This window comes from Salmo trutta, chromosome 25 (assembly GCF_901001165.1).
Source record: "Salmo trutta chromosome 25, fSalTru1.1, whole genome shotgun sequence".
NCBI lineage: Eukaryota > Metazoa > Chordata > Actinopteri > Salmoniformes > Salmonidae > Salmo > Salmo trutta.
The window spans coordinates 43,350,936-43,370,092 of record NC_042981.1 but is presented as its reverse complement, the minus strand read 5'-3'; the positions used below and the strand labels follow the sequence as shown (position 1 = coordinate 43,370,092).

Sequence of the window (19,157 nt, the reverse complement as noted above, 5' to 3'; positions counted from 1 at the left end):
CAGGGCGCACGAGAGAGCGCATCAGCAATCACGTTATCAGTTCCCCGGATATGCCTCACATCTAGATGGAAGGATTGTAAAAATAAACACCATCTCATTATCCTCTGATTAGGACACATCATGGACCTGAAAAAGGTGAGAGGGTTATGGTCGTTGTAGACCACAATAGGTACTACTCCTGACCCAACATACACTTCAAAGTGTTCTAGCGCCCAAATGAGTGCTAGCGCTTCTTTTTCCATGACCGAGTAGTTCAACTGATAACGGTTAAACTTTTTGGAAAGAAACTAACAGGGCTCTCAACCCCAAATTTTCACAGACCTCTGCGTCTCAAATTTACAAGAGGTTATATTTTCACCTTCCACTTGCCCCAACCAACCTCCTTCTCCCCAGTCCTCAGCAACCTTTATATATAAGGGAAGCAACATTTAAGAGGAAAGGAGAACACAAGACCAGGAGGGAACAGACAGGAAAGTTAGAACATGACAACCCCCAACAATGATCACTCACATAACACTCAGGAACAGGGCACACAAGAGACCACATTAGCTACCAACGCAAACAACATTTCCCAACGATTCATAGTCCTAAACTCATAACGAATACGAGTACAGACTAGAGGATGTAATAAAGTCAAAAATGTCATATGCCCTACTCGTCAGTGGCCCCTGCCAATGGCACAATAACCGTTCAAATTTGCTCACAACTTAGCTGCGCCGACTTGATCAACATCATCCTCCATCTAAGGAAGAGGAAATTAATCCGGCTTAGTAACTCCGTTTACATTACGGTGGTCCGTTCCATCCGTTTTACTGACCAAGATACAGGGAGAAGCCCAACTAGAGAAAGAAGGCTCTGCTATCTTACTCTGCAGCATGTACCTGACCTCAGCATCCAGACAACGCAGTTTCTCTACAGAGACTCTATAGCACCGCTGACGAATGGGGTCAGCATTTCCAGTGTCAATATCATGCTCTATCAAGTTTGTACGTGTATGTGTCACAGAAAACAAACCTGGAATTTTCCGAATCAGAACAACCAGCTCTTTCCGCCCATCAACAGGTAGCTGAGTGAAAGGGCCATCCAAAATATCCAGTGTCTCAGAATTTTTTTAATCTACCCTGCAGTATGCAATCATCGGGACTAGGAACATTTTTTTCCTCATGCACAGACCTAGTATTAACAGAACCAAGGGAAGCAACGTTATCAGCCAAACGAACAGGTTTACCGTCCCCTATAGACACCAACTTTCTCATCAGAACATCCTCTTGGGGAAAATAACCATGTGCGACATCTCCCAACTGTTCCACAGGCACAACTTGGTCACGCAACTCTTCTAATGTGTGGTCCATCCGTGGCGCATTGTTTAGATCGGAGATGAGTACAGACAACGGAATAACAGGGAAAACAGTGAGAGACTTCTTTGTGGTATTCACATTTACCGGAGCAGGGACCATGTCACCATGGCTCATAGACCGCGTCACTGTACCCGCAGAGAACACCGCTGGGAACCTCTGCTCACTCTCATCAGGAATCCCTACAAGTGACGGTTTAGTGGAAACCACTAGAGATGGAAACACGACAGGCCACACACTCTCGCCAGCCAAGTTATTCCCAAGGATAACGTCGATACCCTCAATAGGCAACGAAGGACGCACTCCCACAACAACCTCACCTTTCACCAGTCCACAATCCAACATTAGTCTATGCAATGGAACTGACAGATTGTTCAAACCTATTCCCCTAATTAGAACACTATTCCCAGAATCAGACTCAGCAGAGAAGGGTAACACAGATTCCAACACAAACGATTCCGAGGCACCTGTGTCTCGTAGGATTTTTACTGGCACTAGGTTCTTACTTCCTAACATGGACACAAAACCCTCCGTAACGAAAGGTAAATAGCCTGGGTCAATATGAACTTTCACATGGCCCTGGGCCTGAGACAATGTTTCAGGAGTAAACTGATGTGGAACAGACGCAGCTAACGCCGTAGGCCTAGATTTAACGTTAGCACACGTACTGATTTTACCCCTAGACCTGAGAACCGGACATTCGTTTTTCCAATGACCAGAGCCTTGACAGTAGTGACACTCTTGACCAAAGTCAGTTTTACCACGGGAATCAGGCTCAACCCTAGTTGAATAAAACTCTGCCCGTGAACCAGAGTATCTCTGTGAGCGTGGTTCAAATCTCTCCGAACGCCCCCACTCACTCCAAGTACGGGGTTCTACAAAAACACTTTTGTGAGTCAAAACATATTCGTCTGCCAAAACCGCAGCTTCAGCGACAGTCTTTACTTTGCGTTCGTTAATATACGTCGCTATATAATCAGGGATTGTGTCCTTAAATTGCTCTAGCATAATCAGATCACACAGCCCTTGAAAAGTCATAACCGCAGAGGCGGAACACCAGCGATTAAACTGTGAAGATAATTTTCGCGCAAACTCAACATGAGTCTGCTTATCATCCCTTTCTAAAGTTCTAAATCGTTGGCGGTAAGCCTCAGGAACCAATTCGTAAATCTGTAACACCGCCGTTTTAACCTTATCATAACTGACACTGTCCGCTACACTAAGAGCTGCATATGCTTCCTGAGCTTTACCAGTCAGCACACACTGCAACATCAAAGTGCGATCAGAATCAGGCCAACTCCTAGCGTTAGCAACACGCTCAAACAACAAAAAGAATGTCTCAGGATCCCTTTCATTAAACTGAGGCAACAACCGTAAATTCCCAACAATGTCAAATGTGTCCGGGGCACGACCAAAAAAGGAACGATTCCTAAGTAATTCTGGGTCACCTTCCCAGAGCAAACTCTCTCCTGAGAGCTTTCCTTCCCTAACCAACTCTAGTCGCTCTTGTTGCAGCTTGATTTTAGCACGCTCGATATCCTGTTTAAATTCCAATTCCTTTTCATATTTTAACCGATCAGCAGCCAATTCCTTTTCATATTTTATACGATCGTACTCTAGCTGTAACAGAAGCAGCTCTTTCTGCTGTTCAAAAAGAAGATTACTAGGACTAACCGATGGAGCGGTAATTGGGACATATCGGGGAGACGGCGAGTCCTCAGCAGAGGCTGCCCCAGTGGTAACGTCAAGAATACCACTCTCCATCAGATTGGCCTTCAATATTAACCTAATGGAATTTTTTAGACGTTTATCACTAATTTCAATTTTGTAGTGTTCAGCAACCTTCAACAGCTGTTCTTTAGTACATAAGTCTAACAGTTAGACGCCATAGTCAGAGAGAGAGAGGAAAGGGAGAAAAAAAAATCTCACTCAACCCCTCTGAGCACATCAGACCACAACAAGAGAAAAAACAATCACACTGGTACCACAGAAAAGAGATGAGATATGGAGCTTCCCCAAAACCTACAATAACTCAACCCTAGTCTTCATGCAGATTTGCGGTGGGTAATTATGCACTGTAGCCCGCTGGCGAGGAAGTAACCCCCCAGCACGCTGGTAGATTCCACCAAGCCACGGATGTGCTCCCGAGACAACTGCTCAGTCCACAGACACCACACAAAAATAACAAACATTAACAATGCCCAACATATTCCAAAATGAAACACGTCGCTAAGCCTATCAGGGGAAAAAGACTATAGCTCCAGGTAGTAAGTTTCACTACCCTATCCAAATCTCCCACCGAGGTACACAGCTGATTCTACTCACCTCAGACCAATGTTCCAACAGCGAGTACAACAAGTGTTTCCAGGCTGGGCAGAGGCCTGAAAACTAACCAATGTACTCTCTCCAACGCAGCACACAAACAAAACAACCAAAGGCAACCAGTACTGAGCACCAAACTCAAACTAACAAACAAAGTACCTCAAGTTAACATACCTCCACGTTTTCTCCCAAACACAAGTTCAAGATCCCGGATGAGCCCCCACTTGTTACGAACCGGCTCAGGGTTCGCAACAAAAGGGAGACAACGTGGAGACAAGGTGTATCAAAAATATATATTTATTAAATAAAGCAACTAAGAAGGTAACAATGGCATGTGTAATCAGTAATCAGTAGTGTAAGTGAGTGTGTTGCATACTTGAATGTAATAATGCAGAGTGTTGAAAGGTGCCAAAGCAAATAACCAACAAAACCACAAAACTACACAACCAAAAACAGCAAGGTGTCTGTGTGGAGAGAGTCTCCTCAATGAATGGGGAAGAGGTCCATTTATCCTGGGAAACACCTGAGCCCAGGTGTTTCCCCTTCATCTGACGACCCTTCCAACTCCGCCCACCGGCCTCCTAATAAAGAAACAAGGACAAGAGAGAATACGGCAGACAGAGTGGGAGGGTCGTCACAGTAATTTAGTAAATTCACCGGAAGTTTGCGGGGGGTATGCTAGTTCTGAACATCACATGCTAATGTTAAAAGCTGTTTTTTGATATAAATATGAACTTGATTGAACAAAACATGCATGTATTGTATAACATAATGTCCTAGGAGTGTCATCTGATGAAGATCATCAAAGGTTAGTGCTGCATTTAGCTGTGGTTTTGGTTTTTGTGACATATATGCTTGCTTTGAAAATGGCTGTGTGATTATTTTTGGCAGGGTAATCTCCTGACATAATCTAATGTTTTGCATTCGATGTAAAGCCTTTTTGAAATCGGACAATGTGGTTAGATTAATGAGAGTGTTGTCTTTAAAAGGGTGTAAAATAGTCATATGTTTGAGAAATTGAAGTTATAGCATTTTTGAGGTATTTGTATTTCACGCCACGCGATTCCACTGGCTGTTGACTGGCTGTTGACTTGCCCAGGGAGGTTAAAGTAAAATGTATTCCCTTGGTGCCTAATGAACATGACCCAAGACAAGCATCATGATTCCACTATTTATAAGGCAATGCCTATAGATCAAATAGATTAGGATCAGTTTCACTCTCCAGATCAGAGTTCACCCTCTCCATTCACCAGGGCTTGTTGAGAATAGTGTCAACATCTTTAGTTCATAACAACAATCAAAACAATCAATCCCTAATACATGAATGGCTTCACTCATATAGTTATTAACATACTCAACTCAAATCAATCCTTCAGTTTTAAAAATCATTCCGTTTCCAAATCATAATTAAAAACCCAATGAATTATCCAACCAAAATTTAGAATGACATTGTTTAGTGATTCAAATTAGTCCTATCACTCAAAGTAAAAAAAACTCAATTTAACACACATCAACATTGGCAGAATGTATATACATATTAACATCCAGTATAATTATCCCATAATTCTACTATTAACTTTTTTATCACGATTATAATACAGATCAGTATCTCAATGCATTCTTAATCTAAATTACTATATTTTTATGTGGTGTAGACCTCTACCATCAACCTGATACCCCAAAAATCTAAAACAATTTTGCGCACAGTTGACCAACCCCTTCCTTCAGGCACTGATTCTTCTGGCGTCCTTTTCGTCTTCTTCAGATAGAACTATAAAGCTAAGTGGATGGCCTTGATAAGGTCCCAATTTCAATGTCTCACTTGAGTCGCCATCACCTCTACCACCCATTATGTCTTGTCCATTCGTCAACCAGTATACCAGCAACTTAAGAGAAGTTTAGAACAGATCTCTCCCCGTGGTCACTCCACGTGGACTCCTCGCACACTCCTGAGAAAAACATGAGAGAAAAGCAGTTGATAGCTTAGATTGGATGCTGTACACCAGTTGCTGGCTCGGACTCATTTCTCTCGGCAGAAGTGGTGCGGACAGGGCCGTATTGAACACCTTTGTCACTCTTCTTCAGCCAGTTAGAGGGGGGTTTGAGGTACACACACTGTTCGGTCCAATTATCTCTTCCATGCGTTAAGATACCATCTGATGTCACGTTTCATGATAACCTCGAGAGGACAGATCAGAACAACAGTTTAGTTCAGTTCATCAACTATATGATAAATTATTACTTTAACCAATTATTCTTAATACAAATGTCTTAACATATGTCAAAGAGAATAACAACACATTCTATTGAAACTATTCTTTCAAATTGGCTTATACTCCCCATCACACTGTCAACTTCATCGCAGAGCCACAGGATCAGGAAGTTAGACCTTTAACCCATCTGGAACAGAACAGAACAAACAACACAACAATACACTCCTTCACAGATCACTCCATATACTCCTACACATCACTCAAGGTGTGGAAACTTAAAACCAAAACCTCAAAAGGACGGTACCCTCCCCCATTTTGAACACATAACTCTCCATGAGAGTAATGTATAAAAAAAAACACTACTACTGGTCAAAAAATAAAACTAAATTTCAAATAACAAAATCGAATTAAAATCACTACTCTTAAGAACTCCATAAAGAAAAATTATTGTACCCATATAGTCATAGGAAAATAGACTTAAGGCAGCCTACCCTTAGTCAAAGGCAACGCCCTCTCCTTCTTCATTGGTCCAAATCACAGATATGGCTAAGAACCAGAAACTTCATCATAATTATCAATAGTACAAATGACCTGAAATCAGTATGACAAATGACCTTAAATACATCATCCAAATGGCTTTCCAATGAGGGTGATCAAACCACAATGGAAATCCCTGGGTGCCAGGGATTTCTGCTCCAGCTCGAGCTGTACCTGGCCACTGTCAGACCTGCTCCCTCGGGAGAGGAGAGCGTGAGTGCCCTCGTTTCCTGCCTGACGGGCCGAGCTCTGGAGTGGGCTAATGCGGTCTGGAATGGCCCAGACTCGGCGAGGGACCATTATCCAGAGTTCACCCGCCACTTTCGGGCCGTGTTCGACCACCCTCCGGAGGGAAGAGCGGCGGGTGAACGGCTGTTCCACCTCAGGCAGGAGAAGAGGAGCGCTCAGGACTTCGCGTTGGAGTTCAGGACCTTGGCTGCTGGGGCGGGGTGGAACGACAGGGCCCTCATAGACCACTATAGATGCAGTCTCCGGGCGGACGTCTGCAGGGAGCTGGCCTGTCGAGATGCAGCTCTATCCCTGGACGAGCTCATTGACATGTCCATTCGTTTGAACAATCTGCTGGCTGCCCGCGGGCGTTCAGAGAGGGTCCTGCCCGTTCCACCTTCGTGCACCCCCACCCCTACCCCTATGGAGGTGGGGGGGGCCGTGCCAAGGGACACCGGAGGAGCTGGCTCCTCCTGCACCAGCTGTGGTCGGAGAGGACACACGGCCGACCGGTGCTGGAGGAGCCAGTCTGCGAGTCGAGAGGGCAGGCAGAACACTTCTCGGTCACCCCAGGTGAGTCAGCACCAGATTCACCCAGAACCCCCTGTTGGTCACGTGTTCTTACCTGTTTTGTTTTCTAATTTTTTTCCCTCTTCCCAGCATAGGGCGCTAGTCGATTTAGGCGCAGCTGGGAACTTTATGGATCGTGGACTTGCCATTAAGCTGGGCATTCCGCGGGTGCCGTTAGATTCCCCCTTCCCCGTGCACTCCCTAGATAGCCGACCATTAGGGTCAGGGCTAGTCAGGGAGTCTACGGTGCCACTGGACATGGTAACGCAGGGGAATCATAAGGAACGCATTTGTTTTTTCCTTATTGATTCGCCTGCGTTTCCGGTGGTGCTGGGGGTCCCCTGGCTGGCTGGTCACAATCCCCGTATTTCGTGGAAACGGGGTTCTCCAGGGGTGGTCAGAGGAGTGTTCAGGGAGGTGTCTAGGAGTTTCCATAGGTGCCACGTCGGTGGAGAGTCCAGACCAGGTGTCCCCCGTGCGCATTCCCCCTGAGTACGCCGATTTGGCGATCGCCTTCTGTAAAAAGAGGGCGACTAAATTACCACCCCATCGACAGGGGGATTGTGCGATAGACCTCCAGGTTAACGCTGCGCGTCCCAAGAGTCACGTGTACCCCTTGTCACAGGAGGAGACAGCGGCTATGGAGACATATGTCACTGAATCCCTGGGACAGGGGTACATTCGGCCCTCCATCTCACCCGCCTCCTCGAGTTTCTTTTTTGTGAAGAAAAAGGAAGGAGGTCTGCGTCCGTGCATTGATTACAGAGGTCTAAACGCTATCACGGTGGGGTTTAGTTACCCACTACCTCTCATCGCTACGGCGGTGGAATCATTTCACGGAGCAAAGTTCTTCACAAAACTGGATCTTAGGAGCGCGTATAACCTGGTGCGTATCAAGAAGGGAGACGAGTGGAAAACCGCCTTTAGTACCCATTATGAGTACCTCGTCATGCCGTATGGGTTGAAAAATGCTCCAGCCGTCTTTCAATCCTTTGTTGACGAGATTCTCAGGGACCTGCACGGGCAGGGTGTGATAGTCTATATCGATGACATTCTGATATATTCCGCCACCCGCTCCGCGCATGTGTCCCTGGTGCGCAAGGTGCTTGGTAGACTGCTGGAGCATGACCTATACGTTAAGGCTGAGAAGTGTGTGTTTTCCAAACGAGCCGTTTCCTTTCTGGGTTATCGCATTTCCACCACGGGGGTGGTGATGGAGTGTGACCGCGTTAAGGCCGTGCGTAATTGGCCGACTCCAACCACGGTGAAGGAGGTGCAGCGGTTCTTAGGCTTTGCCAATTACTACCGGAGGTTTATCCGGGGTTTTGGCCAGGTAGCGGCTCCCATTACCTCACTGCTGAAGGGTGGGCCGGTGCGTTTGCGATGGTCGACGGAGGCGGAGGGAGCCTTCAAGAAGTTGAAGACCCTGTTCACCGACGCACCCGTGTTGGCGCACCCGGACCCGTCTCTAGCATTCATAGTGGAGGTGGACGCATCCGAGGCTGGGGTGGGTGCCGTGCTATCACAGCGCTCGGGTACGCCATCGAAACTCCGCCCATGCGCTTTCTTTTCGAAGAAGCACAGTTCGGCGGAGCGTAACTATGATGTGGGGGACAGGGAGTTGCTAGCGGTGGTAAAAGCTTTGAGGGTGTGGCGGCACTGGCTTGAGGGGGCTAAACACCCCTTTCTCATCTGGACCGACCACCGAAACCTGGAGTACATCCGGGCAGCGAGGAGACTGAATCCGCGTCAGGCAAGGTGGGCCATGTTCTTCGCCCGGTTTAGGTTCACTATCTCCTATAGACCGGGTTCCCTTAACACTAGAGCCGACGCGCTGTCCCGTCTCTATGACACGGAGGACCGGCCCATCGATCCAACTCCTATCATTCCAGCGTCTAGGCTGGTGGCACCGGTGGTATGGGAGGTGGACGCGGACATCGAGCGGGCATTAGTGTTGGAACCTGCGCCTGCGCAGGTTCCCGTGGGTCGCATGTATGTGCCGCTCGGAGTTCGTGATCGTTTGATGCGATGGGCGCACACGCTACCTACGGCGGGTCATCCTGGTGTGGCGAGGACAGTGCGGAGTCTCAGGGGGAAGTACTGGTGGCCCACCTTGGCTAAGGACGTGAGGTCCTATGTCTTTTCCTGTTCGGTGTGCGCTCAGAGTAAGGCTCCTAGGCATCTACCAAGAGGGAAGTTACAGCCCCTCCCCGTTCCACAACGGCCATGGTCGCACCTGTCTATAGATTTCTTGACAGATCTTCCCCTCTCAGGGGAACACTGCGATTCTGATGGTTGTGGATCGGTTCTCTAAGTCCTGCCGTCTCCTCCCATTGCCCGGTCTCCCTACGGCCCTGCAGACTGCGGAGGCCCTATTTACCCACGTCTTCCGGCACTACGGGGTGCCGGAGGACATTGTCTCTGATCGAGGTTCCCAGTTCACATCCAGGGTCTGGAGGGCGTTTATGGAGCGGCTGGGGGTCTCGGTCAGTTTGACCTCCGGTTTTCACCCCGAGAGCAATGGGCAGGCGGAGAGGGTGAACCAGGAGGTGGGCAGGTTTCTGAGGTCGTATTGCCAGGACCGGCCAGGGGAGTGGGCGAGGTACATTCCCTGGGCTGAGTTAGCCCAGAACTCACTTCACCACTCCTCTACTAACATGTCACCCTTTCAGTGTGTTTTGGGTTACCAGCCGGTCCTGGCACCATGGCACCGGAGTCAGACCGAGGCTCCTGCGGTGGAGGACTGGGTACAGCACTCCAAGGAGACCTGGAGAGCCGTCCAGGACTCCCTAAAGGAGGCCAGTGGACGGCAGAAGAGGAGTGCTGACCGCCACCGCAGTGAGGCACCCGTGTTCGTACCGGGAGACAGGGTCTGGCTCTCGACCCGGAACCTGCCCCTCCGCGTGCCCTGCCGGAAGCTGGGGCCGCAGTGTGTGGGGCCCTTTAAAGTCCTGAGGAGGATAAACGAGGTGTGTTATCGGTTACAACTCCTTTCCTATTACCGTATTAACCCCTCGTTTCATGTGTCTCTCCTCAGGCCGGTGGTAGCTGGTCCCCTGCAGGAAGGTGAGGTGCTGGAGGTCCCTCCACCCCCTCTGGACATCAGGGGGTCCCCGGCGTACAGCGTACGGGCCATTCTGGACTCGAGATGCCGGGCGAGGGGCGTGCAGTACCTCGTGGACTGGGAGGGGTATGGCCCGGAGGAGAGGTGCTGGGTGCCGGCGGAGGACGTCTTGGACCCATCCATGTTGACGGATTTCCATCGCCTCCGTCCGGATCGCCCTGCGCCTCGCCCTCCGGTTCGTCCTCGAGGCCGGTGTCGGCGCGCTGCGGGAGCCGCGCGTCAGGAGGGGGGTACTGTCACGATTCCCACCGACGGTGGCGCCCCCTCCTGCTCGTGTGGCGCTCGGCGGTCGTCGTCACCGGCCTATTAGCTACCACTGATTCCCTTTTTTGGTTTTCCCTTTTTTTGGTTTTGTGCACCTGTGTTTAGTGTGGTTAATTAGCGGGGCTATTTATGTTAGCTGCTCCGCTTCCGTGTTGTGCGGGATTATTTCTATGTTGACGGTTCATGTTCGTGTCGGCGCTATTTTACGCCGTTTGTACTTTCTCCCCTGTGTTTTGGAATATTTTGTTTCAGTAGTGAGTCTACATTAAATACGCCACTACCCTGTGCTCGCTGCTTCCTGTGCCTCATTCCTTCACCACGACTGCCAATCCGTTACACAATTGGAATCATTTATCACCCACAACATGCATTCAGAATGATTGCTATGGTCAAGGACTTGACAAGCAATATTACCTAAACCATCTAAACTGGAACAACCATCTGTCACAGTGTCCAACAAAGGTGGCGCCCCTCCTCGGTTGGGCGGCGCTCGTCGTCGCCGGCCTATTAGCTGCCACCGATCTATGTTTCTGTGTCTTTTGGTTTTGTCTGTCTATCCCGCACCTGTTTCGTGCCTGTCATTAGTGGGGGGTTATTTATTGTGTATTTTCAGTTTGGGTTCTCGTGCGGGATTGTTTATTGTCCACTCAGGACAGTTGTGTGTGTGGCCTGTTTCGCTGGCCTGTGTCAGCTTTATTGCCGGGCTGCGCCCCGTGCGCTTTTTTCTCGTGTTTATTTTGGGAATGTCTTTTCCCTGGCGGACTTTATTGAGCGCTCTGTGCCTTTCTGCTATTGTGTTTTTTCCCATTGCATTAAAACTCTGTTGCTCCGACCCTCTGTCTCCTGCGCGTGATTCCGCATCTCCACTGGTCCTAGAATTCCGTGACACCATCTCTGTAAATGGTGCAATAAGTCCAACCCCTTACAGATTAGTGATGAGAATTCAGAGTCTTTTCTGTGAGCCGACTCATTTTGCTCCATTCACGTGAGAGTGTCTCCCAAACAGCTCTTAGTTAATAATGCTTAAAAATCACCTAGAACCAATGTATATCCCAAAAGGTAGGCAGATCGTGAAATGTTGTTCAAATAAATTTTTACCTGGCCAAATTATTAGACATTCTCACAATTATTATGCCTTTTTTTTACGCAATGAAAAATTCACCATTGTCCAGATGCACTCTCCATGCTCTCCATGTTTCTGCAGTGAGAATTCACCCTCTATAGATAAGTTACAAAATAATGAAAGCAGTAGTAGCAGTATCCAAATGTACGGGTCTTTCACTGATGTGATTCGGTTCCTGACGTTCACCAAAAAGATCTGTTCAAAAAGAGCTGTTCGTTCGCGAACGACCCTTCACTATTACAGATTGGATTAGTTTAGAAAAGTTTTATCTTTGTATAGTATAATCAATGAATCAATGTGCATGCAGAAACATAGATACTAGAAAAAACTATTCTAAAACTCAACCTGCAACAAAGCATTCAGGGAGGAATGATAATGAGCACCCTCTCATGTCTTTTTCACTCAGAGAGTTAACTGAAATACAACAAAACCACGCTGTGTTGATTCCACTGTGAATAAAATAACACTTATTTTAGTCGCCATGTGGTGAAAATGTTAATCCCACTGGTGTTAACCCCAATAGAATCAACACTCAGTTATAACACTCACAACACTTTTTACGTTAACACCAACACTTGCTGTGCATGCTGGAGAAAACAAAGTGAGGAGAGCATAGTAATTTAGACAGACACGCACACAGCCCCACTTACAGATGTTTACACAAGTTTTCAAAATCTCACACAGATTCCCCAATCTTTACAAAGATAAACCACACACATCAATAACAACCACACACCACACACCACATAGACAAAGACACACACACACACACACACACACACACACACACACACACACACACACACACACACACACACACACACACACACACACACACACACACACACCTAGCTTTGTAGCTGTTTAATTCATGGGGCCTTGGCAGCTCTCTTTCTCTCTTCCTTCTCAATCCTCTCCCTCTCTCTTCACAATCATGTCTCTCTCAATCTTTTCCGTTTCACCTCTCTTGCTCTCTCTCGTAGCCATAGTGCGTGTGTGTTTGTGTGTTGATGCTTGTGTGTGCGTGCATGTGTTTCTGTGTGTGTGTATGTGTGTGTGTGTGTGTGTGTCCGTCCATTCAGAGCCCCTGGTAAGGCTTGTCTGCCCAATAATAAATCAGGCTTGTACTGTCGGCAAGCGTTGGCCTCTGCCTATTAGATGAGGGGATTTACTTGACAGAGCTATGGAAGTGAATACATGAATAAAAATGAATAGCAAGACCTGGCCGACTAGACACACAAACACACACACATATGCACACAAGGACAAAGATGTGTGAGGTGTGTGTGTGTTCGTGTGCATTTATAGCAGTGTGACTAATACCATTGAGTATAATTGGACATTGTGTGAATGGGCTCTTTTCCTCGACACCACCTGTCCGCCCACCACGGCCCTTTGGCCAATTAGCCAAGCCACCCCTCCGCCCTTCTTCCCCCTTGCGGACAAATCAAATAAAGATCCCTCGCAAACAAGTAGACCGGTCATATCTATCAGAGTCTCACCCCTTCACTCCCTCCATCCCTGTCAAAACATCCTCTCCAGGCATTCTTTATTTGTTCAAAGGAGTGTATTCTGGGATTCAATTAGAGAATAGCAGCGAGAGAGCCACGTCGTCCACCTTTGTGCTAAACTGGAAAAAAGAGAGAGAGAGTGGTTAGAGAGCTGGTAGTTGATGAGCCCCTGGTCAACTGTGGGTCAAGAGGCTGTGTGGCATTTTGTCCTTATATGGACGAGTGCGCTTGGTGGGGGTTGTCCTGTGGTGCCTTAATTGCAACCTGTAGGGATGCAACCATAATAAGCATACACTCACAGCAATGGATAGTTTAAAAATGGACACGCACACAAATATCAAGGCACTCTAACACACACGAGCCAGAGTATACACTAACATCAATGAGTGCACGTTGCATCACACTCAATATGCCACAATCATTCGCCATGGATATGCAGTATCCCTTTTTTGTTTTCTCATTAAGGGAATTAAGAATGGATTGCCCACCAGTCTGAAGTGAATGCTATTATGGATGAAAGTGTACTCTCTTTGTTGTTGCTGTGGTGGTTGGTGTTGTTCCTTTTTTCTCCAAATGGAATATGCTCTATCTTTGATTAGCTCGGTGCGATGGGGTTTGGGGCTACAACTTTCCACAGTAATTAAGCTGTCAATCAAAACCAATGTCTTCTGGGTAAAAATGGCGAGCCGAACTGAAACTTTTCCTAACAGGTGGCCAGGGTATATAAGCCACTGCCTATTGCTTACGCCACAATATCTGGCCTTGTTTTATTTTAGGAAGTTTGTTATTTTTCAAATGGCTTCATAACATGGCCTTAGAGTAAACTCTGTTTTTTTCATTTTGTTGTAAAGTGGGAAGTGAAGATAGGGTTTTGGAAAGTGACAAAATGTAAAAAAAAACTAAGAAAAAGAAACATTATTCTGAGTGTGGTAAATCACTTGTAGGTCTATGTATTTCTTGGCAGCAATTTGGCACAATACTTTGGTGGTATTGGCAATGCAAGTGGAAGTTCATTTTCTATGGAATGCCAAGTTATTCTCTTTTTAAAGTGTGTTTTTCTCTTTCCCTGTCCAGGTGGTGTTTCAGGCCATTCGGGGATCGGGCTATGAAGGCGACATTGCCATCGATGATGTATCAGTCACCAAAGGGAAATGCAAGCAGGAGAACTCCGTTTCCAACACAGGTATGTATGTCACAATATTACTGTAGGTGTATGGGGAAGTTGCCCCTTGACGCAGATCTTAGGTCAGAATCTGTCTATTAATCTCACCAACTCACTAAAGGCAGACACAGTCTATCACATTCTCACCATTACAAACCAAACACAGTATAGGAAGAAACTGTTCAGTTTCACCCAGACATTGTTGAGAGCTTGCCCTTTCAGAGACGTTGGCCTTTTTCCAAAGCTATACTTTATGCTGTATACTCTATGCTGTATGGTTACTTTGAAAATGTAATATGCAATAAATAAACGCTTTCTGCAACAGGTGGATGAATTTACAAATTGTTTTAAGATTTGGGGAAACCAGAGACAGAGGGATAGAAGGGGGGAATGTACTTAACCAGAGAGCAGAGACCCTAATGATGGAAACTGGTGGCAGAATGATATTAATAAGGAGAGAGATTTAAGGCGTTAGAGAAGGCGAGAGAGCAAGATATTAAGAAATATAAAGTGAGGAGAAAGAATTGCAGAATACATGTGGCATAATAATAGTAATGGGGGGAAGAGCTGCCCCCAATGGGGCAACAAAAGTGTCAGCACTCAACCATAACACTTTTTGACAATACAAAAGAACAGATTAACCGGAATGACATTTAATCTCACAGGTGGCCAAAAATAACAATCTGAAAGCCACGCCCCTACTAAGCCCCACCTCCAGTCTTCTGATCTGACCCAGTGGTTCATAGCTCAGTGACCCAACTGGTTAGTTAAAAAATAACCCAAAGTGTGTTCTGTCCACTATTTTCCCAGCACTGGGTAGCTTTTAACCTAGCATTTTTTTAGTGTAGCAAGGCACAACGCGCCTTGACCTTCATTGACACTGCTATAGGATTCCTCCATGCTACCCACACCATACAATGGCTTCATACAGCACTGACCATAACACTGACCATAATTGAAAGAGCTTTCATTGCCAATGTATAGGCAGCCACAATTGAACAACTCCACACGATGGCTTCTATTGACAATTACTTACCTCTAAGTGAGAAAGCTCTCACTGTCAATGTATTCTTGTGTCCGTTGACCACCACTGACCACAGTGATTGAATCAAGCCGGCACTAAACTGACTTGAAGCTGCCCCTGACCTCAAGCACATTCTGGGAAATAGAGATAGAGAACCATTAACATTTTGTTTGTAAATTAATGGGGGATCTTGGGAAATGGTCAATTATAAAAGATAAAGCTACTGTACTATCACAATATCGAGGGATCAAGTTAGACATACTGTAGACTATAACTGTGGAAAGAAAGTGGTGTGGTACAGTGTTGATATCTGTGTATTTTATCACTCATGAGGGTGCCCAAGTTAATATTTTCAACAGTTATGGGTGTGCCCAACATTGCTGATGGCAAATGCATTCCCCCACAGATCAAATGGGGATGTACTATAACTTAGGCGAGACAAGCGGCCTGAGTATCCAGCACATTACAAACCTCTGTGCATTGGGTCCCTTCCTTACCAAAAGCAACAGGCCAAGACAACCAAAACAAATCAAGAGACATCGGTGGGTCAGTAAATAATTAACGTGAAAACCACTCTACCTCCCCCAAAACACCTCATCTGAGAAAGCTGTGAATGAGACGAGAGCTAGTGGGGAAGAAGGGAGTTATAGCAGGGATCCTAAAGGAATACAGTGAATTATTGATGGAGGGTGTAAACAGGAAACTAGGCTATGCTAGCCCGTGTAGTTGACGCAGTGGTGCAGCTATTTTTTTATTTATTTTTATTTTACTTGGCAAGTCAGTTCAGAACAAATTCTTATTTACAATGACGGCCTACCCCAGCCAAACCCAGATGACACTGGGCCAATTGTGCACTGCCCTATGGGGCTCCCAATCACAGCCAGATGTGATACAGCCTGGATTTCAACCAGGGACTGTTGTGACACTTCTTGCACAGAAATGCAGTGCCTTAGACCGCTGTGCCGCTCAGGAGCCCAGAAAGATTAGCTGAGACAGATTAGTTATTATTGGTTAGAGGAGATTGGGTAGAGGAAAGACGCAGCCCAAACACCTGGGCAACCTGTATGTATAAGCAGACGCAACGATGAAGAATGATATAAGTGGGTAAAACAATATAGGTTGGTTTCTTGGACATACAGTAGATTAAGCCTAGTCCTGGACTATGAAACATGTTCAACAGAGATGCTCTATTTATATAGGGCCGGTTTCCAAGACACATCATTTGCCTAGTCCTGGTGTCACGTTCTGACCTGTAAAGGTGTGATTTGTTAGTGTTTAGTTTGGTCCGGACGTGGCAGGGGGTATTTGTTTTATGTGGTTCAGGGTGGTTGTGTGTATGTGTCCATGTAGAAGGGTATTTGATTTATTAGTCCAGGGTTTTGGTTATTTTTCTGTTAGTTTATTTCTATGTTCTGTCTAGTCATTTGTATTTTTATGTTTAGTTAATTGGTGTTGGGGCCTTCAGTTGGAGGCAGCTGTCTATCGTTGCCTCTGATTGAAGATCCTATAATTAGGGGTGTGTTTGTATTGTGGATTGTTGTATTCTGTTTTGTGCTTGTCACAAGACAGAACTGTTAGTGTCGTTTCTGTTAATTGTATACGTGTTTATTTTGTTTCTCCTTCTTATATATTAAAAAGAGAAGATGAGTATACACTTCCCTGTTGCGTCTTGGTCCTCCACACACGACACTCGTTACAGAACTACCCACCACAACCAGACCAAGCAACAGAAGAGGGAGCAGCCAAGGAAGCAGGAGGACTACAGGGAATCGTGGTCATGGGAGGAAATCCTGGCGGGAGAAGGTCCGTGGCGAAGGAACGGTGAGGACCGGGAGAAGTACGTTGGGACGAGGCTAGCAAGGAGGCCTGAGAGGCAGCCCCAATAAAAAAAATTGGGGGGGCACACGGGGTGGGTGGCTGGGCAAAGGATGCCCCTGAAGCCAACACCTCATGCTTATTATGGGGAGCACATGGAGTGGAGAGTGCCGAAGTACGAAGAGGTACGCAAGATCTCGCCCATGCGCACGCACAGTCCAGTGCGTGTGATCTCAGCCCCAAGCAAAGGCTGTGCTAGAGTGGGCATCCAGCCTGGAAGGAGGATGCCAGCCCAATACGTCTGGCCACCGGTACGCCTCCGAAGTCCAGGCTACAGGACACCTCTACGCACGGCGGCCATCAGGCCCCTGCATAGCCCAGTCAGCCCTGTAGCAGCACCCCGAACGTACAGGGCTACTACTGCCATCCAGCCAGGACGGGTTGTGCAGGAGGTGAGCTCAAGACTTCCAGTACTTACCCAAGGCCCGGTGTATCCTGCTCCTCGTAGAAGCCCACAGGTGCGTGTCTCCAGTCTGGCTCCTCCGAAGCCAGCACCACGCACCAGGCTTCCCGAGCGGCAGCCTAGTCCAGCTTGACCTATCCCTGCTCCCCGCACAAGCCTACAGGTGTGTCCCTAGTCTGACTCCTCCGACGCCAGCACCACGCACCAGGCTCTCAGTGCGGCAGCCCAGCCCAACTCGTCCTACTCTTGCCCCTAGCACTAGCCCTGAGGTACGTGGGCCTAGTCCGACGTCCCCTACGCCAGCCCCATGTACCAGGCCTTCAGTGCACGCGCCTCGCCCAGATGGCACAGCGACAGTCTCGCCCAGAGTGCCCAGCGTCCAGCACCTACGCCCTCCAGTCCGACGCAGCCGGAGTCGCCCTCCAGTCCGACGCAGCCGGAGTCGCCCGTAGCGAGGATCCCAAATCTGAGGTCGACAAAGAGGGACCTCGCCCCAGAGTCTGCAAAGAAGAGGGGTGAGCAAGTGGCGGAGCGAGGGATACGTCCCGCTCCAGAGCCACCTCCGTAGGGACTAGTATGCGGGAAGGGGGGAGCGTTGCAGAGGCATCGTCAGTGACGGTGGCCGCCCTCCCTTCCCTCCCATATAAGCTGGGAATTTTAATTTTTTTATTTTTGTATTTTCTTTTTGTTAGGTGCATCCGGGGTTTGCACCTTTGGGGGGGGGGTACTGTCACGTTCTGACCTGTAAAGGTGTTATTTGTTAGTGTTTAGTTTGGTCAGGACGTGGCAGGGGGTATTTGTTTTGTGGTTGTGTGTATGTGTCCATGTAGAGAGGGGTATTTGATTTATTAGTCCAGGGTTTTGGTTCTTGTTCTATGTTAGTTTTTTTCTATGTTCTGTCTAGTCATTTGTATTTCTATGTTTAGTTAATTGGTGTTGGGGCCTTCAGTTGGAGGCAGCTGTCTATCGTTGCTTCTGATTGAAGGTCCTATAATTAGGGGTGTGTTTGTATTGTGGGTAGTTGTATTCTGTTTTGTGCTTGTCACTTGACAGAACTGTTAGTGTCGTTTCTGTTAATTGTATACGTGTTTATTTTGTTTCTCCTTCTTGTATATTAAAAAGAGAAGATGAGTATACACTTCCCTGTTGCGTCTTGGTCCTCCACACACGACACCCGTTACACCTGGACTGAAGTATACTGAACAAAAATATAAATGCAACATGTAATGTGTTGGTCCCATGTTTCATGAGCTGAAATAAAAGATGACAGAAATTTTCCATACACACAAAAATATATCCCTGTTAGTGAGCAGTTCTGCCAAGATAATCCATCCACCTGACAGGTGTGGCATATCAAGAAGCTGATTAAACAGCATGTTCATTACACAGGTGCACCTTATGCTGGGGACAATAAAAGGCCACTCTAAATTGTGCAGTTTTGTCACT

The 19,157-nt window shown here is 47.1% G+C and overlaps 1 protein-coding gene across 1 annotated transcript in view; it reads left to right on the top strand.

Annotated features, from left to right (window-relative positions):
• LOC115162606 (MAM domain-containing glycosylphosphatidylinositol anchor protein 1-like) overlaps positions 1-19,157 on the top strand; it is a 367,347-nt gene that overhangs the window by 335,966 nt on the left and 12,224 nt on the right. Inside the window, exon 17 of the mRNA XM_029714070.1 lies at positions 14,322-14,430. Within this exon, the coding sequence (XP_029569930.1) occupies positions 14,322-14,430 (109 nt within the window). The remainder of the gene's footprint in view (positions 1-14,321; positions 14,431-19,157) is intronic.